Source organism: Saccostrea echinata, unplaced genomic scaffold (assembly GCF_033153115.1).
Source record: "Saccostrea echinata isolate AGI-Se365-2 ecotype Australia unplaced genomic scaffold, CSIRO_AGI_Sech_v1 ptg000054l, whole genome shotgun sequence".
In the NCBI taxonomy this organism is placed as follows: Eukaryota; Metazoa; Mollusca; class Bivalvia; order Ostreida; family Ostreidae; genus Saccostrea; species Saccostrea echinata.
Window position 1 is genome coordinate 8,997,100 of NW_026889803.1, and position 21,404 is coordinate 9,018,503.

General features: G+C 34.1%; 1 protein-coding gene across 4 annotated transcripts in view; it reads left to right on the plus strand.

Moving 5' to 3' along the window:
- The first annotated feature begins 7,774 nt into the window (after positions 1 to 7,774).
- The window catches only part of LOC133171476 (thyrotropin-releasing hormone receptor-like), a 38,106-nt gene continuing 24,476 nt past the window's right edge, over positions 7,775 to 21,404 (plus strand). For 2 of the 4 annotated variants that reach the window (XM_061306228.1, XM_061306230.1), the window contains exon 1: positions 7,775 to 8,793. In XM_061306228.1, the coding sequence (XP_061162212.1) occupies positions 8,068 to 8,793 (726 nt within the window). In that variant the 5' untranslated portion in view covers positions 7,775 to 8,067. The remainder of the gene's footprint in view (positions 8,794 to 21,404) is intronic. The other 2 variants (XM_061306227.1, XM_061306229.1) reach the window with 1 other exon arrangement.

Genomic DNA, 21,404 nt, shown 5'->3' on the forward strand with positions numbered 1-21,404 from the left:
ATACAATCACTTTTTTTTTGGACTCCCACTTAAAGAAGATGAGCGAACAAGGCGAGCAAAATGTGCGACAAATATGAAAGTGAAAAATCAAATCTCAACTATGACAATTTTTTCTTTGATATTTCATTTAACATTAACGTATGCTTTATGTAAAATTTCCACAAATCGCACTGAACTATGGCGTGTAAAACGTTGCATTATTACATGTATACTTTTTTGTTATTCCTATTCAAAATTTTGTTATTCTTTTTCTAAAGCATATCATTCCTATTCCATAAAATGTGATTCCTATTCGATAATTAAGTTAATTGTTATTCGTATGCGAAAACAATGTGATTCCCATTGGATAATTTATCATTCCTATTCGATGATTTGTTATTCCAGTTCGGAAACATGTGATTCCTATTCGATAATTTTGTCATTCATTTTCGATAATTTTGTCATTCTTATTTGATAATTAAATGATTTATATTCGATAAAGTGTTATTCCTATTGATAAACATATCATTTATATTCGAAAACATGCAATTCCTTTTCGATAATCTTAACAAGATTCGAATAGGAATGATCTATTTTCGAATAGGAATAACAAGGTTATTGCATGTAAATCACAAAATTATCGAATAAAAATGTCAAAATTATCGAATAGGAATAACATTTTTTCGAATAGGAATGATATGTTTTAAAATAAGAATAATAAATTCTTAGAATAAGAATAGCAAAAAAGTATAATAATGCAACGTTTTACACGCCATACGCAACAACCTCACAAATATATCGCCCATGAATTAACTTACATATACACCAAAGAGAGCAACAATGGTCAGTCCTTCATACTAAAACAAAATTTTTCCATTGGGTCTTCTCTCCACTTTTTTAAAAAAAGATTATATTCAAAGTATGCGTACAAATATACATTCTTCGGTTAACAAAAAAAAAAAAAAAAAAAAAAAAAAAAAAAAAAAAATGGAAGCAAAGACCCACAATACCAGTACCTTAAGAATACACTTTCATGACACAATATTCGTATCTTTCCGAGAAAATTTTTGAAGTCCATTTACTGTAGTCAGGGTCATATCACAAACATGACTTACGTGCCGATTTTTTTTTATGGTTAGTGTGTTAGTATCGAAGGAAACATTGATACTCAGGAATTTTATTGCTTAAGTTCGAATTCCAAGAATATCACATATATTTTTTTAAAGTCATAGAATGTTTTTTGCCGAAAGAACTGTCCGCAGAAAAGTTTGGTTTCTTTTCTTTCAATGATAAGAACTTTACTCTAAATACTAAATTCACAAATTGAATATGACTTTTATAAATTTAAAGCTATAGGCATTTTGCACGCCTTGTTCGCCCACCTCCTTAAAAACTGTGTGTATTTACCAAAAACTCAATTAATAAATAAAGTGTAACTAAAATATACCTTGATAATATCGCGAAAGAATTTGTTGACATCAGATAGCGAGAACATAATTTCACTAGCGGAATGTTCATCAAGAGTATTAAGGTATTTCATAAAAAGTAAGTAATTATATTTGTCAGGTGATGCTTGTTGCAAAATAACGCGATAATAATTTTCTTGTGTGTTTAGGAATCTACAGTGTAGATGCAGAATTATTCCTTTCGGTTTCGGCCAATCGCAGTTGAATCCATATGAAGCATCCAGCAAATTCATCCGCACATTACGCGTAACTTTGTTTGATATAAGGTTCCTGCAATTCTTTCATACCATTTAATGTGTTCAAATCACTAAAAAGTTTATATTTTCAAAATATTGCCTTTGTAATATATATGTATCATACTTACAAAACCAATTTTTTTCTAAATGTGCACGTGGTTACAACGTGTGCTCTAGAGTCGCGGAGCCTTACGCCGTGGGCTCGAATCGAATCCAGTCCTTTGGATGAGATCGTTTAAACAGAGGTCCCGTGTAGCAGTAGGTGCTGGCACGAAAAAGATCTCTCACTGCTCAGAGGCCGTAAGTACCAAGTATAGGTCTATATTTGATGCCCTCCACCGGCAAGTGGTGGCGTCTCAATATGAGTGAAAAATTATCGAAAGGGACGTTTTAACAACAAAAAACAATCTAAATGTGCACAGGAATTTATTCATTGATTGGTTCCTGACATTGGGTAACTTTATAGAAAAATGACCACACTGTGTCATTTTTTGATACCAAAAAAAAAAAAAAACCAAAACAAAACAAAACAAAAAAAAAACGGCATGGTTTTAGTAGGAAAATTCTTGTCATGCAAATACATAGGTGTTAAATCACGCAGCCTTATGGTATGAAGTGTTCATTTTTAAAAGTTTAAAAGTTTAAATGACAAAATTAAAAGGTTATACTGTACTTTACATTAATAATACAATATGTTTTATACCCATTAAAGGAAAACCTAACGAGGCTTAATGATGTTCTATCACTATTAGAGCTAGTCCGAAATATCTGACGTTTTCCTGGCTTTTTATGCCCCCGTATCGAAGAATCGGAGGCATATAGTTTTTGCCCTGTCCGTCCGTCTGTCTGTATGTCTGTTTATCTGTTTGTCCTCAAAAACTTTAACATTGTCCATAACTTTTGATTGGTTAAAGCTATGGCTTTCATATTTCACATGTGTATTCCTTGTGACAAGACCTTTCTTTGGGTCCACCATATTTGACCTTTTGACCTTGACCTTGGAGTTTGACCTAGTTTTACAAAATTTTACCCAACTTTAACCTTGGCCATAACTTTTGAACAGTTGAAGCTAGGGCTTTCATACTTCACATGTGTAATCCTTGTGACAAGACCTTCCTTTGGATACCATCAACTTTGACCCTTTGACCTTGGAGTTTGACCTACTTTTGAAAAACTTTAACATTGGTCATAACTTTTAAACGGTTGGTGCTAAGGCTTTCATACTTGACATATGTAATCCTTGTGACAAGACCTTCCTTTGGATACCAACAACTTTGACCCTTTGACCTTGACCTTGGAGATTGACCTACTTTTGGAAAACTTTAACCTTGGCCATAACTTTTGAACAATTGATGCTAGGGCTTTCATACTTCACATATGTAATCCTTGTGACAAGTCCTTCCTTTGGATACCAACAACTTTGACCTTGACCTTGGAGTTTGACCTCCTTTTGAAAAAACTTTAACCTTGGCCATAACTTGTGAACCGTTGGAGCTAGGGCTTTCATACTTCACATATGTAATCTTTGTGACAAGACCTTCCTTTGGATACCAACAACTTTGACCTTTTGACCTTGACCTTGGAGGTTGACCTACTTTTGGAAATCTTTAACCTTGGCCATAACTTGTGAACCATTGGTGCTAAGGATTTCATACTTCACATATGTAATCCTTGTGACAAGACCTTCCTTTGGATATCAACAATTGTAATCCATTGACCTTGGAGTTTGACCTACTTTTGGAAAACTTAAACCTTGGTCATAACTTTTGAACGATTGGTGCTTCAGCTTTCATATTTCACCAGTATAATTCTTAGGCACCATTATTTTTTACCATTTGACCTTTGACCTTGATGTTTGACTTACTTTTGAAAAACTTTAACCTTTTCCATATCTATTCAATGGTTGCTGCTAGGGCTATCATATTTCACAGGTTTATTCCTCGAGATAAGACCTTACTTCGGGTACCAACATATTTGATTTGCATTTGAGAAAGTTTAACCTTTGCTATAAGTTGCCATACGGGGGCATCAGTGTTTCACAAACACATCTTGTTTTTTTATGATTTTGATATTTTACGTGACAGGGAAACGTCAGAACCGGCGCCATTACGAAAACAGGAAATTTCGCCTTCTCGATACTTGCAAATCGAATTAAATGCCGAACTCACAATTTATTGATAGCACAATGCTTCTAGTACTCACCAATATCGATGAAAAGAAAACATCACTCCATATTTCGATACAGGACTTGCAAGATTTTAAAATGCGCGGAATGGAAACAAATCTCGACAGTCAGATAAAATGTTTTCATCGGATTGTATATTTTATAGACGAATCATAAAAACAATGTTGGTGAGTACTAAAAGTATTGTACTATTGATAAGTTGTGAGTTTGACGTTTAATTCGGTTCGAAAGTATCGAAAATCAGCTCGAGAATGCCGCCTTAGGTTGGAAGCGGCGAATTCCCGTTTTCTTAATGGCACCGGTTCTGACGTTTTCCTGGCATATAAAATATCAAAATCATGAAAAAAGCCTGAAAAAAGGTGAGATATTTCGGGCTATATTAGAGCAAGAATACATCACATTTTTTGACTGATTTGTTTTATCATATTTAATAAAATAAGTTTTCACAGTTGTAATTATATAAAAAAAATCAAGATCATTTTCTTAGCTGCATTGTGTAAGAAAGAGAAATATAAATACTAGTAAACAAAAATGTATAGCTTCCATAATTATAATCTCTTTGATTTTACTCTGGGAAAATAATGTGCAACAAATAAAAAATAGTCTTTTTTTCTTTAGAAGTTATAAGAAAGGTTAACGCTTTGGAACCCTACCCAAATAAATTTGCGTGAAAAAAATGGAAGACTGATAAGAAAATTCGATCTTGTAAATATCTTTGATTTTCTATGAATAAAGTCTCAAACTTCTTCTCATAAAAATATATAGGGAAGATTATATTTTGTGAAAAAATAACACTGAACTAAATCAATATGCCTTTGACCTTCGATGTCAGGGGCACAAAAAGTGATTAGCTCAAAATCTTTACCAATGTCTTTTGTTGTTTGTTAGTGTCAACAAAGTCTTTAACAAGATGAGGCTTTTTACATAAAAAGATTTGATTGCTTAAAAAAGAGGTGTTTGGTATACCAAGAATTGACATAAGTTTATACACGGTAGTATCGTCTTTCCCTTTTCTAGTAAATCATTTTCCTATCACCTAAAATCCTCTTATAAGGATTTTATTTACAGCATTGTAATGCAGATTGTATAATTTTTTAAATTCATTACGATTTACAAATTTTATTTCTATAATGTTACATGGCTTGAGGAGGGCGGTATGCGGGACAGAGGCAATCTTGTAACAATTTTTAAGCACACATTTTGCATGGCTCTCATTCTCTCTCTCTTTTTTTGAATTGCTCTACTACTTAATGGAATGATTGTAATTCATTACGTTTTACAAATTTTATTTCTATAATGTTACATGGCTTGAGAAGGGCGATATGCGCGACAGAGGCAATCTTGTAACAATTTTTAAGCACACATTTTGCATGGCTCTCATTCTCTCTCTCTCTCTCTCTCTCTCTCTTTTGAATTGCTCTATTGCTTAATGGAATGATTTTAATTTTCCCAGAAGCATGGCTAAGGCCTGTAAAAAGGTGAACATTTACTCAAATTACACTGATGGCACCAACGGTAAATCATTTAATACTATCCATTCAAAAACGTTACATGTAAGTGTAAATGTATGGTTAGTAGAGTGGAACTATGCAACATGTAAAGGTTACATGTAGGTTTTATTAACAGTACGCATTTGGATAAAGCACCAACATTCATATGCCATGAGAAAATATGACATGCCGGGCAATGCGTAGAGCAACGAGGGAGTCATGATGCAAATGCATTTTTGGCTAACATTCAACGCAACGACATGATATCTGAACAGGACAAAAATTATTAAAAAATGTAAAATTTAAGTAAACTGAATGCATGCAAGGGAAAGGGATAGTGAATGTCAAACCCTTTTACATACATGGTCAAATTAAGAATATTTAAAAGACCTCCTCTCAGCATGTGGATAATTTAGATACTTTTCATAACGGTACAACAAATAATATCTAACTGGGATTTCAAGCTGACATATCATCTTCATTGTATGTTAGTAAACATATTTGTTATACCTTTAAAAATGTGTTCCTATATAAATCAATACTAATAAGGGTCCAACATTTCCAACGTTTTACTGAGCGGGCATAAAAAAATCGATGTTTAACCGCGGAGTGAGATATTGGACCTGCCGATGAGTTATTGGACCGCTATGACGTTTTTTACGTCACACTGTAGGCGGGATTAGCTATATCTTAATAATTGTCGCAAACATGAAAGCCAACGCAAGATATCTCGAAATGAAAAGTATAAAGTATAACCAAAAAAAAAAAAATTACTCAAAAGTCGGCAACATCATGACCGAATTAATATTTCCCGTAACCAGGGACTTATTAAACAATTGTTATACCTTTGAAAATTGATAATTTTTTTCCTGTATAAATATAATTCTTTAAAAAGTCTAACATTTCGGGGTTTTTTTCTGTGAGGGCAAAAAAATCGATTTTGGACCGCTGAGTGAGATATTAGGCCTGTCGATGAGATATCGGGCCGTTTTGACGTTTTTTACATCGCAATGTTAGCTGGATCAGATCGCAAACATGAAAGTCACCGCAAGATATGTCAAAATAAAAAAGTAATAGGTAAACATCTATTGAATGTGTTCTCGGGAAAAATGCGCTTTGTCGACCTCTTTCTGTCCACCTGTCTCCCTCTCCCGTCTCTCTCCAACCTCAATTTCTCTCTCTCAACCTCTATCTCTCTCTCCAACTATTCTATCTCCGCCCTCTCTCTCTCCACCCTCTCTCTCTCTCTCTCTTTAGTTTTTTCTTGTCCTTTTACCTCTTGCCTTGTGAAAAACACTATATATAACCATGATATATAGATGTTTTATAGTTTATTTACAATAAAAAATAATGGGGAAAATACTTATTCTAAAATAAAGAAAAAATTCTTATCGTTATTTTAAAAGAAATTATAAGATGTTTATTCTTGATCTTTTTACTTTAAAATAGATTAAGCAGAATTGTTTATTTATGCAAAAAATGAAAGTAATTTAGAATTATAAGGGCGATAACTTCACACAACAGAAAATACAACAAATGTAGTACTGCTTCCCAGTTCACAATTAGATTATTGCGAGGTTTGTTTGTGTATTAAATAAAGAAGAATTTTATATGTTTGAAGAACAATACTTTATACAATTATTGACTGGGTTCGAGGGCAACATGCGTTTTGTCGGACCCAAGAACCAAACTGTTTGCCTGAGGCCGTTAGGCTTTCATGTTTGGGATAATTATTAAGATATAGCTGATCCCGCCTACAGTGTGACGTAAAAAACGTCATAGCGGTCCAATATCTCATCGGCAGGTCCAATGTCTAACTTAGCGGTCAACATCGATTTTTTGGACCACTCAGTAAAGCATTGGAAATGTTAGACTTTTTAAGTATAGATTTATATAAGAAACATTTTTTACAGGTATAACAACTGCCTTTCATTTCCGTTTAAAGGAATACTTGGTATGGCTTGTCTCCGTGTAATCGACAAAAATAAATCCAAGTATAGTATGCGACTGGCATTAGTTAATATGAACTTTTTCGAACCTCAATTCTTCAATATAATGTATTTGTTTTCGTTCAACGACAAGATCACTTCATCATAATGAACGTTTTTGTGTCTGATTGCTTGTTTGTTTTAAAAATATGACATAATATTGACAGCACAATGCATCACTGCAGTTCTAAGCAATCAGCGCTCGATAAAAGTAACATTCTTTGTTCTTTCATAATTTTGAAGGACAAGAAAAGCTATCGGTATTCTTGTCATACGACATTTATCATACACCGTGGCCTTGTTCAGGCGCTTATAGATGATGTTTTTGAGAGAAACTGCTTTGCATATTTAAAATCCTGCATTTTATCACAATTAAAAGAATCTAGAAAGGTGACTTGTGTTATTAGGAGAGCTCAGCGTTGTTCGGTACTCATGTTTATTGGTTAAAGCTTAGCGTGGGACTTTAGCGAAGGAGACTGAAATAAAGATTCTCTGTGATAGAGTTCAAATTATCTTATAATTAGATAATTGTTTGCGGTTAGAAGGGAACGGCAACTGTTTATAAGGCTTAGGAAAATACCACGACTCCCCCTGGGAAATATGTATGTAAATTCACGACTTTAGGTGATCTATAGTTGTAGTACTGTGACATCACTGGAACCCCTCTTTCGTCTGTGATTGCTTAAATATTGTATTGTATAATTTCAGAAATATTTCTGTCGGATGGGTGTTACATATGAAAATGTCACATTGGATACTAAACCTGAACCATCCTTGGAGTATACGGTAGTAGCCGTGGCTCTGCCCCTACTTATATTCATTATCGGGCTTGCAGGTAATATACTGGTCATCATTGTAATTGTTAAAAGGAGGAGCCTCCAAACCCCCACTAATTGTTACCTCCTAAGTCTGTGTTTCGCCGACTGTATCCTCCTGCTCTCTTCGAACCTTCCAACCATTCCCGAACCCCTTCTTCCGGCAGAAGATTGGCCTTATGGATCCTTCATGTGCACGTTGTGTGTTTTTCTCGGCTATCTGGGGGCAAATGTTTCCTCGCTCTCCATAGGCGCCTTTACGGTGGAAAGATACATAGGGATATGTCATTCCTTGAAAGCTCAAACAATCTGCACGGTCAGCCGTGCGCGAAGGATACTTCTAGTGTTGTGGACCATTGCTGTGTTATATTGTTCTCCATGGCTTGCCTTGGCCAAAGTTGTTCCTACTTATCGGAACAGCACATTGGTCTACAGTTGTACCTATACATTAAAACGATACTACTATGGGATTTACTATGTTTTTGATTTCCTTGTATTCTATGTGGTGCCTCTTGGTCTATCCTCTGTGCTTTACTTTTTCATGATTAGATTGCTATTAAAGGATGGGGCTCCGAGGACAACCCAAGATCGATTCTTACGGCATAGAAGTAGAGGGGTGGTGGCCCGAATGCAGGTAAGGTTCCTTCTTTTAAACTCTCGTATATGGACATTACAGGAAATATTAGATCGCTTTAGATACTAGTTTTCAGAACGCTATTGTATTTTCTCGAAACGTTTATTGACAGAAACTCAGGGGGAAAAGATAATTAAAAAAAAAAAATCAAAAATTCGATTTTTACCAAGAGAGGCTGTTAACACATACAATATGACACTAACTGCATTTTGTGGATAGCAGAGCATCTTCCCCAAAAAGAATGGATAGCTGACAAACAATGAGATGCAAACATGAAGTTCCTTTGAATCACTTTTCTTAAGCAAAAGAGTTACTGATCAGTTATATACTGCAATGCTCAACCGCAGTGCCAGAAATCATTGTGGAAAAAGCATAATTGGTGGTTAGCTCTACACGAAGTTTAGGAGAATCACTGTTAACTTTCGATCAGAAATCTACCTTAATTTGTTAAGGTATTATATAAACAAATACAGATTCAGCAGTCTTCTACATGTAAAATTAATGGAGTATAGCGTATAAATCGACATTCATTCCTTCCCTTACAGAAATTGATTAACATTTTTATGTAGGATTTCTTTTAATTAATTTCTCATTTATCTATTTCCTTTTGAGGTTTCGTTAATACAAGATCCTCCGCTTAGTTTCCTGTAAAGCTGTAAATCAGAATGCAAAGGCTTCACTACTTTTGCATCAGAATATAAAAAAACCCTCAATCTAATCAGATCTGATGCTACCAAACATTATTATAAGATAAATCAACCTTTGTTTTAAAGTTAAAGTTGCCGAACTTATGAAATATTGCAACCCCATAATGACATACTTTGAGGTGATATACAATTTTCTTAATTAAAAAGGGGGGGGGGGAGCAAACGGTTAATTCAATGAATACATTGGAACCAAGAAGATGGAAAATATACAGATCTGATAACAACGAATATTAAACTGTTTGGGAAACTGCAGCCAGTATTACATTTCAATTATTCATTGACATCCCCCACACCTATTGGTCGATACCCCTGGAACACCTACGTCAGACAATATATCAAGCGCTGCGCTTCGTCTGTCTGATGAGTTTTGTCGCCGTCATTATCGTATTTCTTGTCTTCTTTCCTCATGCAGAGAGTCAGAAAATAGACACATGGTACACGGTGGCAATGAATGTTTTACAGATTATACCTTCAGTTTTTGGCAGTTTGCTTGTGATTCTGAATAGATTGCAATCCTTTGACATCATGCTGTCATTTTCGCCACTCCAGTCTTTCTTTTGCAGAATTTACTATAAAACCGTCCACTGTCCAGTGGTATTTTATTTTTGAAATTTAATATTTGGGTTACATGCACACAGTTAAAATTCAAAGACAATAACAAAACAAAATGTTTTACCAGATACATGTACATAATATTTAATGCAATAATTTGCATTTATATTAAATTATGATTGAATACTAAGTTATGTTCACCTGCACGAGACCAAAATTCATTCAAAAACTCCTACATGAATACAAGAAAACGACGACTGTTTATCAATTAACAATAGTTACTACCATTCATATATCGACTCGATATATCCCAGAGAACTTGAAATAAAAGACACAACATAGTCTGCCACATCTGTTTCATATTTGGATGTTTTACTGACTATAGACGATAAGGGCCAACTAACAACTAAATTGTATGACAAACGAGATGACTTCAGCTTTTAATTTCCAGCGTCAACTTTAATAATTTATGTAGTAATATACCTCTATCAACTGCATATGGTGTTTACGTCTACCACCTTATTCGATACTGAAGAGTATGCTCTGAGCAAGATCAATTTTTAAATCGAGGGAGGCTACTGATAGCTAAGTTTATGTTACAGGGATTTTAACAACCTCGTTTTAAGTCAGTATGTCATAAATTCTATGCTTGGTCATTTTAATGACCTTGTTAGTAAATATTACCTATCATTGGGTCATATATTAGCTGACGTGTTTCATACCATTTGTTAGGCCTTTGTTTATAAATACAAAATCTGACTACGGAATATTCCTTCTACCTGATTAATACATAGAGCTCACGGCGGATGTGACCGGTCGATAGAGGATGCTTTCTCCTCCTAGGTACCTGATCCCACGTCTGGAATATCGGGGGGTCCGTGTTTTATGCCCTGTTCACAGATTTGTATTATTTGTAATTTTTTAAGGTCGATCACTGTCTTTATTCATTTAAACAATCAAGGAAGATGGCAAGGTTCTCTTAAGGATTTTGTATCTTTTAATCATTGAAGTATATAATAAGAACAATTATTGCTGTTTTTAAAGTCAATAAGGCGATTAAGTTTCCCCTGAATTACAATATTCACCGAGCCAGAAAGGCAAAGTGGATATCATGGCATTGACCTAAAAAACAGCAATAAGTGTATAACACTGAATATCTATAAATAAAATATTTCAAGAGGTCTCAGGGTATTAACATGACATAGTGCAAGATTAGTCTAAATACGGAACATATTTTTGTGTCAACCCCTCCCTCCCCAATCCTGTTTGAAGTCATCATTTCGCATGTTTTATGGTCGATACAATGACCTTGTCAGCACATACAACCTATCATTGCGTCAAATGCTGACTGACGTTTTTCATACTAATTGTTAGGTAATTATTTATACACTGAACTGTCTACGAATTTTCCCCGTTTTTTCCGATCGGTGTGACCGGTCGGCAGGGGATGCTCACTCCTCCATGGCACCTGATCCCACCTCTAAACTTTGAGGTCCGTGTTGCTCTGCTCCAAATTTATATCGTTTCATTGGACTTTCGAGATTGAATACTTTTCGTTATCTTCATATTTCATACACTGTAATCAGTCTTAAATGATGGATACATAGGTTGGACAATAATTAATAGCAGAAAAACTGTATATCCCCTTCCTTTTAGGTGATAATCAGTTAGTTCACTGATATACTGAGGTGATTTGTAATTACTTTGGAATTTTGAAATTTATTAGAAATATTTAGTCTTTCTAAAGAATTTGAAAGTTTAAACATTATCAACATTTTAAAAAAAATATATTAGAAATTATATAGTTTCGACAAAGTGAAGAATAGTAAAGAAAACCTTTTTTTGGGGGGAGTACAGAAATCATAATGTTTGGTCAACGTATGAATATTAGAAAATTTCCCATCTTAGTTTACTCCAGTTGAACCTCATAGAACGTCGATTCAGTAGCATTCCTTAGAATACTTCGATTCCTTGCTAAAATAGCTAGCGATAAAAGTACTGTGATATTAGTGATTAACCCATCAAAAATATTATCATTTATCAACAAATGTCTTATCCAATTACCGTAAATAGTTCTATTTCCCCAAAAAGGTATTTCAAGAATTGAATTATTGTTATAAGAATTTAACTTTATTGCTTCATGTCTTTCCCCTCATGCATCGATATTTTAAGTTCTCTGGCCATTTTAAGAAACTTCAATCATTCAATTTTATTTAAATGACGCCTAGACTGCAAAACTGTTCATTAGATACTTCATGGCCATTTCAAATAGGAATACAATGTAGATTCAGGCAATCTTTTCCACTATCTTTTTTTTCCTGGTAATTTTTTTCTGATGCCCACAGTGCATAATGTATACAGGCAGGTGTCTCTAAATCTAATTTTCGTTCTTCACTTCAAACTACTTGTAGTTTTGTTTTTCTTTTCGTTTCTATAATTGATATTCCTTTCACCAAACTCAGCAGTCATACTTGAAGCAAACGAAGATTTTAATCATCATCTGGAACCTCATCTAATATTGGTAAATAAAAGTCGAGTAGATATAAGCTATTTTACAGCATTCTGTAATATTTTTCGATATAGACATGTCTCATTTAATGACTTGAAGAATATTATTTTTCTACAAGATACTGCTTTAAGGAATTATAACGGAAGAAAAAGCTATTGAACCATGAGATAAAATATGAGTACATAATATTTGTATGTTATTCGCCTTAATCATGTTGAAATATATTTTAGCTAGTCCATCATTGGAATCTTAACAATATTTCATTTAGATTGAAAATGTTGGCGTGTTTTTTATGGATAAGTTTGAAATATTGTTCGATGATAATAAAGAAATTATATCCATCTGTTGATGTTGATGTAAAATGCAGATAATTTTCGAGGTTGTAGGTCGATCGAAGTATTAGTACTTTCTGCAGCACCTTATAACCTTGTAAATTGTTGATTTACTTTCCCTACGTAAGCTTTGAAAAAATAAGTTATCTGCAGAGGAAGACTAATTATCCCGTGATTCAGGAACAGCAAGGGATTTAGATTCACAACAGATATTATCATTGGTATATCACGCAAATAGTTCAATATCCCATTTACACGCCGGAGAGACGATGCAAATATAAATGCCAAAAACTCTTCCGTATTGAAGAATGACAAATACATTTTTCCAAAAAAAACATTCCATTTCATTAAATCTCGAAGATGCTTTTACATTTGCTAAGTAACCATACCTGTACAAATACAAATTTTAAACATACAAAAGTTGACTATATAATCGGGTCTATCATGGGAAATACATAGATGCAATTCATGCAGAAATTTTATGACACCGTGAGTTCACGATTCCAGTAATTCATGATAAGTTCTGACGGAAGTGCTGTTTTAGTACTCTAACTATTTACAAAGGTGCCTTTTGACTAAACAAGGAACCATTTCCTTTCAGCAGTTGAATTATCATAAGGTCAACATTTCTTTAGCCTCTACAATTCTAGTGGAATGAGAAACAGTCTCTGAGATACCGATACATTTAAAATGAATTACATCATTTCATGCATTTAATTATTCTGTTTTCCTTTCATCCCATTAGCTTTTTAAGTGTTAAGACCTCTTAATTTGCATTCCTAACATCTTATCCAATTTGCATTGGCCTTTCGGTGTTTTCGACAACTTCATTTTCATGCTAATATTTTAATATTCAATTTGCATGCCAATTTGCCATTCTTACGTCTTGTACAGCCTTTCAGTGTTTCAGATAACTTCATTTTCATGCTAGAGATTTAATATTAAATTTGCATGCCATTGGGCCTTTCAGTATTTAAGACTTAAAAAGAATCTGATTTTCTAGTGCCTTGATTGTAATGTCTTTCAATGCTTCGGAAAACTTGATTTTCATGCTGATTTTCTCAAGTCTACTACGGCTCTTTGCTTGAGAAATCCTGATCGTCATGATTCCTTTCAAGTCCTTTTTCTTACTTTTCCGTCTTTGATATTTTATTTTATTTTATTTTTTTTTTTTTTAGAAATTTAATACTTGGACTACATGCAGTGTTAAAATTCAAAATCTATGACAAAACGGCACTGTTTATATGTACAGTGTCCCAACAGTTACATGTACCAAACTTTTGATGGAATATATTGCATTATTATATGATTAATAATTCCAAGATATCTGATTGATCGAGATTCAACATTGTAGAAATCATACTAAGTAATGTACTCCTGCATGAGACCTTCTAGGTGGACCCTGCATGAGACCTTCTAGGTGGACATAATATTTATTTTTTTTCTACTTTTGGACCAAACTTCTAAATTGATACAGCTAGTTATTTAATGTTATGTTCATCTACATGAGTCCTTGCAAGTGAACATAACATTTAATTTCTTCTTCATTGGACCAAAAATAGGTAAGAAATTCTAAATAGATACAATTAGTTATGAAAAGTTATGTTCACGTGCACGAGACCTTTCAGGTAAATATAACTTTTATATTTTCTACAATTGACCAAAAATAGATAACGAAATTCCAAATTGATACAACTAGTTATGAAAAGTTATCTTCACCAGTACGAGACCTTCCAGATGAAAATAACATTTATTAATAAAACAATTCAGGAGAAGTCTTCGGCCATGGATTGCACAGTTTAATTTAATTGTTATTTTTACTCAAATTATGGATCATATATTTGGTGTCAACCCCTCCCTTCTTCAGCCTTAAAATCATTTCAAGTTATTGACAAACAAGTTGATGAAACAAGAATTTCAGCAGTCTCGTTTAAAATCGTCATTTCGTAAGTTCTATGGTCGATACAATGACCTTGTAAGCAAATACAATTTATCATTAAGTCACATGCTGACTAGCGTTTTTCATTCTAATTGTTAGGTTATTATTTACACACTGAATTGTCGACGGATTTTCTCGTTATTTCCCGATCATGACAAGGAGCACACGGCGGGTGTGACCGGTCGGCAGAGGATGCTCAATTCTCCATGGCACCTGATCCCACCTCTGATGTTTTAGAGGTCCGTGTTTGTTCTGCTCCAAAATTTGTATTGTTTAATGGACTTCTGAGCTTGAATGCTGTTCGTTATCTCCATATATTTCATTCAATTCATAACTACAAAGCTTGGACAAAATTAGTGATAGAAAAAATTGTAGAAGAAAAAAATCAATCCTAATTGATGGGTACATGACTTGGACAATAATTAATTACAGAAATACACACTATCCCCTTCCCTTTGGGTGATTTATAATCATCTAGTATACTGATATACTGAAGTAATTTATAATTACGTTGGTTTACTCTTCGGAAAAGAAACCCTATCAGAGAGCACAAACACACGAAGATAAAAATATATGTGTGTCCCCTTGCATCCTTCAACTGGAAAAAATCTATATATTTATCTAGGGAATATTATGTGCTTTGAACAGATTATAAAGGAAATCATGTGCTATAAAGAAAGAGGACGTAATCTTAATCTTCCAGAAAGTCCCAAAAAATCTTCCCTATTTTAAAATGTTCTCTTAAATACAAAAATGAAAGTTGTACTAATTGTTTAACTGTAAGAAAAAATGCACATTGAGAAAGTATCTGTACTGAGAGTCATGCTTGTGTCGAAAACATTGAAATTACACTTCAACTATTTCAAAAGTCCAGTTTAAATGCTTTTAGGGAAAATGCTTATTAAAAAAAATACAGTATATTCAATACACTTCCACCTATAGTATTACTAAATATAATAAGATATTCTCAATTTAAAACATCAAATGATACAGGTAAACGAGAGATTATAGGAAGTGATGCTTACTCTCTCTAGAAGCATTTGAAAGATTAAAAAAAAAAACAATATTTAAAAAAAACCCGGACATTACATAGTTGTGACAAAGTGAAAAATAGAAAGGGAAACATTTATGTAAAGAAGTCAGTAATAGATCCACTTATGAATATTAAAAAATATGCTAATTTTGTTTACTCCTGGGGAAATTCATAGAACGTCGACTCAGCAGCAGACCTTAGGATTTTTCGATATCTAAAGTCAGCTAGCGATAAAAGTGCTATGATAGTGTTAAACCCATCAGAAATATGATTATCTATTTTCAACAGTTATTTTCTTTCGGAATAACTGTTGTAAATCAGTTCTATTTACGAAACAAAGTGTTCCAAGAAATGAATAAATTGTAATCAGAATTTAAATTCATTGCTTCGTGTCTCCCCTACGCAGTTGATATAGACCGGCCAAGGTAGCCTAGTGGTAGGGTGTTCGCTTCATGATTGAGCAATTCTCATTCGCCGCGCTGCGTCAAACCTAAGACGTAAACATAGGTAGTGACTGTTCTTTCGCCAAGCACCCGACATAAGAAGTGAGAGTTACGAGTCTTTCAGATGAAATCTTAAAAACTGGGGTCCCATGTCACGGTAGGCGTTGGCACGATAAACAACTCCAACTGCTCGTTGGCTCTGAGTGCCGAGTGAAGGTCTAAATTTGAAGCCCTTCACGGGTATATGGTGACGTCTCCATATGAGTAAAAAGTTCTCGAATGGGACATTAAACAACATACAATCAATCAACATTGATAAATATCACAGGTCGAGTAAATGTAAGCTATTTTATACTTAGGAATATTCTGTAACAATTTACATTGTTTCTTAATTCCTTTCCGTCTACTAGCTGAAATAAACTTCAGTGTGAGCCAATGGAGGCGAATATAACAAAGGTATGGGGAAGGGATTGAAATAGGATATTTTTCGGAGGATGGATTAATATAGGACATAGGACACCCATATTTTGACCTTCACAGTGTCACAGACGTATTGCTTGTCACTAACTCATTAACGCAAAACATAATCTTGTATAAGATTGATAGTCTCCTAGTCATTACATGAGAAAACTTGTACAAACCGACTATTATTGGAATTTCAAGAATTTTTCATTCGGATTGAACATGTTAGCGTGTCTTTATGGGCAAGTTTGATATATTGTTTGATAAAAAATGAAATCATATCCATTTATTAGTGCAGAGAGCAGATAATTTTAAAGGCTGGAGATCGAGCAGTGCATTAGTCCATTTCTGATCATGGATAAGTTGATGCTCCTAATAGATACATATCTGAACATTAAAAATATTTTTCATGTCTAGGAAAAAAAATTGCTGTCAATGTTTTATATGAGTATAGTTTTATGGTTAAAGCCTTATACAATGTTGTTTAAATTTCCTTTCCCGACATAAGCTTCTCTAAAAATAAGTTAACTTATGTGGAGATTAGAGCAGAGAAAGTCTAATAATCCTGTGATTCAGGAACTGGTATATCACGCAAACGGTTCAATATCCCATTTACTTGCCCAGGAGAGGATACAAGTAATAAATGAAACCTCTTTTGTACTGAAGAATGACTATTAAGTGAGGTTTTTAATGGTTCAAAAAAGTCATTCCATATTATGTTTGTTCTTGAACATACACATGATAAGTATCCACAGACTGATTGTGTGTAACCATTCTGAGTGTATAATCAGGTACTCTCATAGGAAATACATCAATGCAATTCGGATTTCTTTTTGCATTTTGTGTTCATGATAGTAATTGTTGGAAAGGATGACAAAGTACAGTTAAATAACTAACCTTCTGAATAACGATATAATCTATTTATCACAGATGCACCTTGTGCAAATAAATGTACACGACAATCTATTTTTTTTCCTGTACATTCCTTCTAGATCTTGCAGCTTAGGAATGACAAAAAGTAAATATGTATTACAATATTCAAAAAGCAGTCGATATTTTCCTTGGACATTTTGATTTCTATAGCATTTTGCGGAAAGAGTTTTCTTTCTTCTCCAAAGTAATGCAACTAATTCTGACACAGCAAAAACGCCAAAAACTAAGTAAAGAACAATAATATACAGCTTTTTACTGGTTTTGAGAATAAGAGCAAATTTATTTTCCTCCAAGTCAGCAACAATTTCATATAGTTCTCTGGAAGGTGCCAATCTGTCATATAGTTCTGCTGAACAGCCAAGCTACGAGGGCTGTTCGGAAATTATTGAGACATTCTGGTTATTCTTCTTTCTAATGAACACCTTTTGATGAAAATTGGCATATACAATTGACAGACACCAAAAATTAATGAAAGCCAGAAATATATTACAAATATTTAATTTCCTCTTTTCAGTGGCATATTAATATGTCAATGGTAGGGCTAACCGGCGCAGTCACGAAATCAGATATTGAAAATGTGTGTTGTTGTTAACCCGATGTAATAGTATCGATTTTGCACCGCGGATCAACGTTATTTAGTCCGTAATAATTGATGGTCGTCTGGAGCTTTTGGTTTTACTTTGGTTGAATTATTTGTTTAGAAAAAATATACCAATGGAGAGCTATGAGATAGAATGGCTTTGATCTTTTCTCATGTTAAAACGATCGGGAAGCGTTAAATACTCTTTCTCTATCATCACACATAACATTTTAGAAATCAAATTCTCTCTTTTCTTAAACGCTTCCCGATCGTTTTAACATGAAAAAAGATCTAAGGCTGGCATGACGTTAAAATGCCGTAGCGATGCTACTCCAGGTCAATATTTAGACATATACAAGTATATAATTTCACCAGGACTTATCTAATTACCCTATTAATCTGAAATTTTGCACATTTGTTTTATTTGATTTTGATAAAATGTTGACGAATTTTCATGAATTTATCTCTTTCCTTTGTGGGGTAAAAGTAAATGTCTCAATAATTTCCAAACAGCCCTCGTATCACATAGTTTTCCAGAAGTGCCAAGCTTTCACATAGTTCCTCCTGGAGTTCTATATATCACATAGTTCTCCTGATTTGCCAATCTATCACATGGTTCTCGTAAATTGTCATTCTATCACCTAGACCTTCTGAAGCGCCTGTCTATCTGTATTTTTCGAAAGTGCTATTCATTCTCAAAGCTGTTCGGAAGTGCCATTCTCTCTCATAGTTTTCACGAAGTACCATTACATCTCACTGTTTGAATAGGGACCTTAAAAATTGTTTGTTTAAAATCTACGTTGAGAAAAAATAAATGGAATATTTTTGCAGGAGCCTTAGAACATAAATCTAGTTCTCCTAATGATTTATAAATTCTATAGTTGTTAACATTTGGATGAGGTGTAAAGAAAGAGCTTATAAACAATGCTGAATATTATGATAAACCATTCTTTTTCACTTTGTCTTTAAAGCCATACCAATTGCAATTTCTCCAAGGCAGGTTGTGCTAAGATGACAATGCTTACATTTTATTTAACAGATAGGTTATCTGCACAGTGTCTGGGGAAAATCTCAAAAGGCGTCATTTGCACCTTTATATAACTACATATACCATTTCGTTCACAAAATTTTGAGATCTTCTCCCACATTAATCTGAAGGAAGTAATATTGCCATTAACGTCCTCGCTGCTTTTGATTTAATAATCTTCGTGATGTCTTCGTGATAAACCGTTTTTCGAAAATGACAATTAGTTCTTTTTCAATAATTTGGTATTGATATTTAATAGGAACACTTCTTCTAACCTTTATTAGGAACTTATTTTTGTGTTGTCTGCAAAGCATGGCGACACTTAGGTGTCACTTTACCCAGCGTCTGTCCCTCCGTCACACCTTATATCTTGAAAACTGTAAGAGGTATGGATTTAATATTTATGCCCCGGGATCGAAAGATCCCGGGGGTATATTGTTTTTGTCCTGTCTGTCTGTTTGTCTGTTTGTTTTTCTGTTTGTCTGTCTGTCTGTTGTCAACTTTAACCTTGCCCATAACTTTTGATCGGTTGGAGCTATGACTTTCATATTTCACATGTGTATTCCTTGTGACAAGACCTTTCTTTGGGTACCATCATATTTGACCTTTTGACCTAGACCTTGGAGTTTGACCCACTTTTGCAAAATTTTATGAGACTTTAACCTTGGCCATGACTTCTGAACAGTTGGAGCTTGGGATTTCAAAGTTCACACGTGTATTCTTTGTGACAAGGCCTTCTTTTGGATACCATCCACTTTGACCTTTTGACCTTGACCTTGGAGTTTGACCTACTTTTGAAAAACTTTAACCTTGGCCATAACTTTTGAACAGTTGGTGCTTAGGGTTTCAAACTTCACATGTGTATTCCTTGTGACAAGACCTTCCTCTGGATATCAACCACTTTGACCCTTTTGACCTTGACCTAGGAGTTTGACCTACTTTTGAAAAACTTTAACCTTGGCCATAACTTTTGATCGGTTGGAGCTATGACTTTCATATTTCACATGTGTATTCCTTGTGACAAGACCTTTCTTTGGGTACCATCATATTTGACCTTTTGACCTTGACCTAGGAGTTTGACCTACTTTTGAAAAACTTTAACCTTAGCCATAACTTTTGAATGGTTGATGCTAGGGCTTTCATACTTCACATATGTAATTCTTGTGACAAGACCTTCCTTTGGATACCAACCACTTTGACCCTTTGACCTTGACCTAGGAGTTTGACCTACTTTTGAAAAACTTTAACCTTGGCCATAACTTTTGAATGGTTGATGCTAGGGCTTTTATACTTCACATATGTAATCCTTGTGACGAGATCTTCCTTTGGATACCAACCACTTTGACCTTGACCTTGACGTTTGACTTTTATTTAAAAAACTTTAACCTTCACCATAACTTTTGAACAGTTGTATCTAGGTCTTTCAAATTTCACAGGTGTTTTCCTGGAGACAAGATCTTTCTTTGGGTATCAACATTTTTTATCTTTTGGCCTGGATTTTGACTTGCATTTGAGAAACTTTAACCTTCGACATAAGCTACCATACGGGGGCATAGTGTTTCACAAACACATCTTGTTTGGTCATGTATTGCTTGGCACTGCTTTTGTAAAATACCATGGTTTTTAACCTTTTGACTTACTTTTGAAAATAGTTCATAATAACGATATACAGCATATGTTTGGACATTTGAGAGGCAAGTCTGTGCTATTTAGCACGTGCGCTGTTTGTCATAAAACAATATAAAAAATACCAGAGTTGCAGTACTAGTCCGCTTGACCTTTGACTTAATTTTTAAAAATACTCTGAAAGGTTAATATATTTTATGTCTTTTGAATTTTTGGATGCAGTGCTTCGATAATTAGCATATACACTAAATGATTATAAGCTTTTTAAATTTGATATACAGTTACCACACAAAGTTTAAATACAATGAAAATACATCGGGATCGGTATATCGAAATGGATCGTACTTCAGTTTGTCAATTTCCACTCGGCACACCTCGGCCGATTCCTACCTCATGACGTTTGCCGAATGTGTCAATTTCAGTAAAGACAGCCCGAAAGCTCTTTCTAGTTACGAATCTGAGGGATCG